Here is a 4,221-nt window from a genome sequence, read left to right as displayed (position 1 = left end):
TGAGAAATGTAGGGCAGCTACCACAAGCAGAAAGTGTGAAAATGCTTTTAAAAAGCCCAACTGCTGGCCTGCTTTTCACAAAGGGTGAAAGTGCTTTTACATACTCCTCTGCCTTCCACTCTGTAAATCCTCCTTTTTCACAAAGGGAACTTTACCCTTTTTGGGGAGAAAACATCACGTGGGCCATCTCCGCTGCCCCAGCATGCGGTTGCTCCCGCACCACTCTTACACTACCCTCACTAAGGATCTAGCCAAACCATAGTACTGCTTGCAAAAAACCTCCACCAAATAAATAAACCCACCTCAACTGTGTCTGCTTTTAGATTCTCAGTATTTCAATTTATTTTTAAATATCCATTCTTATCCATAATTATTTGATTCTTAAGTAAAAAAGTTGGAAATTTAAAGGAGTTATATTTGTTTCCGTACAAGCAGTCAATGCAAATGAATTCCAGTTAGCTGAATAAGCAATACTCTGCTACATCTAAAGCAGAAATTCCACAGAAATGGGGGATTTAAAATCAGCATTAACAGTATGTAAGGTAAAAATTAAGAAACGAATTTAATTAGAAACCAGAGATAGAGAATATTTCCTTGAATGATGGTCAGATTTTAATCCATTATTAAAATGCACTCTTTTCACTGTATTGTTCAAAGGTTTCAAACAAGAATACCACTCAACATGGAAAATAAAATGAGCATTTATTTTAAATTTCAAGGTTGCCTACCTGGGACTAAGATGCTGAAGGAACTAAACCTCCTTTCTTGTTCGATCCAAATTTTTCTTCACATTCTTTGCAAGTATGATGACAATGCCTACAATATTGAAAGCAGATAAAATACTCAAGAATTTTGCTGGATTTCGTCTAATACAGCTGTATCTCATGCTGGCAAATGTTCTTGAAGAAGTAATCTCTTGCCTTTATTCTTCAATTTTTGTAACTGCTTTATGGGACATAAACCGCACAAGATGACATCTAAATGTCTCAGCCAATAAAATCCCGTTAATTATTATTAACTGCCATTTAGAGCTATCACCAAAATGTAATAGGAACTTTTAAGCAGGAAAAGGCAGTCCTTGCCATTGTACCTATCAATAACGAGCAAACAGAGTTAGGAGCAAGGTGTATAATAAAAAAGAGTGACAAATAGCCATTCTGCGTAACACCAAGTGAGGCAAGTAACAGTTTTGTTATGTGGGGGAAGAATGAAAGTAGAGAGATGTATGAACGATGCACAAGCTCGCCATTATTGGTCAGATATTTTCATAAGCATAAAAGCTCATGTTGGTCTGAGGGAAAGATATGGAAAGACAGGAGAACAATTTTGTGGACAGGATTTTTGGAAATGTATCTCGTGTGTGAAAGGTGCCTAGGAGAAACCATACTGAGAATGAAATGTAGTACTGGCAGTTGAAGGAGGAACTTGGAAAAGGAGCCTGATTTGATGGTAAAGTTGTGAAAACAATGTGGAGGTGGCAAGTGACAGAGGCATCCACTGAGATCTATCATATGGTTAGAGTTGCAAGGTGGAACAAGTACCCTCGCAGTTGGTGCTCTTCATGGTTTGGCATGACAGTATGATGTTGGGCAAAGCCACAGAGGAGGAGGCTGGAACGTGGGATAGATTTGAACTGTTAAAATATAAGGTCAGCGTAAAAAAAATCTGCACCATATTTGGCCTGATATGTGATACAAAGGAAGACCCAAAGGGCTGAAGTGATATCATAGACGATTCTAAGACACTTGAGGCACAATACTAGACGAAAAGAGAACCAGTTTAGTGTTGTACCATCACACTTAGAAGTAAAATAATTTCATTTAAATCATTAATTTCCTAATAACAGGTATTGAACTGAGTTTAATTTGCATTTTCTGAAGAATACTCCGTAGTTTCTAATACTGTTATATATAGCCTAAGAGTATGAGTAGTACCTCACGACCTGATCACAGACTACAAATTCACATTTTTGGTGCATATAATTTTTACTATGTTTTATACTATTTTGATCTAGAATTAATAATTTAAATAAGCCCAAACCGTTTTTGTTGTGGACAAAATGGTTCAATACCAATCTTCTGGAACTTCTTTCTGCATTCTCCTCCGTATGATATCTTTCCAATTGCAAAACCTAAGGCACCAGCAACTATAAATACAATAAATAACAAAACATTGTTAATACAAGAGCTTAAATCAACAGTCTGCAATTGGCTCCATTTTAATCATATGGTGAATTGTACGTAGTATGTCTTCTCAAAACATGTGAGGTTATACAGGGATTCCAGGGATGATTTAGATAACTACTGAAACCGGGCTACCTATCACGAGACGTAGCAACTGGTCCAAAACAACGCATACAGGAAAAGGATATCGTGTTCAGATGGAATCGCTATCTTTCAGATTTAGAGGAACAGATTATAGGGACAGACCACAATGAAATTAATTCACAATATCAGCACAAATTTCTCTTGCCCTTGTACGCACACCATGGTACATTTCTAATGATCACAATTGTAACACTCTCTTCTCTGAGCTTCTAGGAAGCTAGAACATCACCTGCCACACTATTGCACTGCAGGTTTCACTTGTTACAGAGTCAGAATAAAAATACTACTTCAACATCCTCAATTTCTTGTTCAACTTCTCCTGAAGAGTGAATCAACTTGATTTCTCGCCAATTAAGAGCCACCTTACTGTACTGTACAGTTTCTGTGCTTATTTGTTTTCTTTATCGACTCATGGTCATGAATTCAGACAGTTAAGGTCAATCAAATGAACGTATGAAAAGGAACGTACTATTTTATACATTATACTATGCTGACTCCCTGATACCATAAGCTGTGTGATCTGCTAGACGTGGCTGATCAATGAGGCTGACATTATATATAAAACAAAGGTGAGATTGGAGTTTTTACCAATTTGAGAGGCTATATTAAGTAATTATAAGCTGCTACTGAAAATGTTTACAGTAAAAGAACATTGTTTCATCCATTTCTTTTTGAACACAGCATAATTCTGATTTCTTAAAGCGCTGTGGTAGCATCTTAAAAATTAAAAAAAAAGAAGAGTTTGAAAAGAAATTCAGAGAGATGCATCTAAGGTCTGCATATTGCCTGTAAATAGCATTTACTTTCCTTTTAGAATTAAATATAACTTACTTGCCATCTTAGGTAATGCACCGAATCTTGGGCTTGCTGTGAAAATGCCTACAATAAAATGAAATCGTCAGAAAGCTTACTTATTCACTTGAGGAACTCACCAGCACTCAAAACCATGACAGTATTTTTCCTACAAGCTTTTGCATTTCTGAAGGTGAAGACTCTACAGAAAACTTAAAAGTCTAGTAACTCAGATTTAGGAACATCAGGGCACTCCCTATTCCACTGCTTCTTAGTGCATCTCTTTGGGGCAGTCATAGAGTCACAGGAGGAAAAAACTCTGGACTTTGCAGAATTCAGTTCAGGTAGGGAGTCAGAGTGTAAATCAACATGAAAGCAGCATGGCTGCCACTGGTGACACCTGCAGCACTGCAGGAGGAGGAGATGGTGGCTTAGTTTCAGCACAAACCAACCCAGCACATAGCAACTGAAACCTCTTACTCAGGCTCCAGCTCCTTGTGCTGCAAGAAGCAGGCCCAGACTGTTCTTAGTAGTTTTCTGTGTCTATTGATTAAACTAACGTTAAACAGTACCACTGGTACCTCTCTGGAGAGGAGAGATCATACACTTTGGCCTTTAAGAGGAGAATACAGTGTGCTGAACAAGAACAAAATGTTATCTTTAGCTTTTCCCTCCAAAATCCACCTTCCCCCAGTTAACACCAGGAGGTGAAACCAGTATGCCTCTGAGATCATGTGTGTCTGGCAGAGGAGTGCTACGATACGGGGCAGGGGCTCCACGTAGCAAGATTACCATGGCAAAGGGAAAGGAAGTGAACACTGGTTGCACTGTTACATGCATTCAGACAGCGTTAATGAGTTTCAAAAGCTCCAGCTTCTTCTAGAGCCAGTGTGCTGCATGTAGTCATCAGAGAAGAGTGTACAGACAGAGGAGCTTTCAGTCTCCGCTAAGCTCAAGGGCCTTCGTCCACTAGCATCTGTTGCATCTCTCAGGGGAGGGGAAGAACAAAATTGTTGTTTGTTTCTAAACAGCTCCCCCCCTTCCAATTGTTGACACATAGGAATGATTATTTAGTATGGGCATTTGTTATTTCACAGAGGTT

At 38.5% G+C, this 4,221-nt stretch overlaps 1 protein-coding gene across 1 annotated transcript in view; it reads right to left on the bottom strand.

The window, feature by feature from the left end:
• Positions 1 to 734: 734 nt before the first annotated feature.
• Positions 735 to 4,221, bottom strand: part of OCIAD2 (OCIA domain containing 2) — an 8,898-nt gene continuing 5,411 nt past the window's right edge. Inside the window, exons 4-6 of the mRNA XM_010138883.1 lie at positions 3,159 to 3,206; positions 2,041 to 2,146; positions 735 to 816 (exon numbers count right to left, since the gene is read on the bottom strand). Coding sequence (XP_010137185.1) covers positions 735 to 816; positions 2,041 to 2,146; positions 3,159 to 3,206 — 236 coding nt within the window. The remainder of the gene's footprint in view (positions 817 to 2,040; positions 2,147 to 3,158; positions 3,207 to 4,221) is intronic.

This window comes from Buceros rhinoceros, unplaced genomic scaffold (genome assembly GCF_000710305.1).
Source record: "Buceros rhinoceros silvestris isolate BGI_N320 unplaced genomic scaffold, ASM71030v1 scaffold11876, whole genome shotgun sequence".
Taxonomy (NCBI): Eukaryota; Metazoa; Chordata; class Aves; order Bucerotiformes; family Bucerotidae; genus Buceros; species Buceros rhinoceros.
Note: the sequence above shows the minus strand (reverse complement) of the source record. Positions and strands in the feature narration are given on the sequence as shown.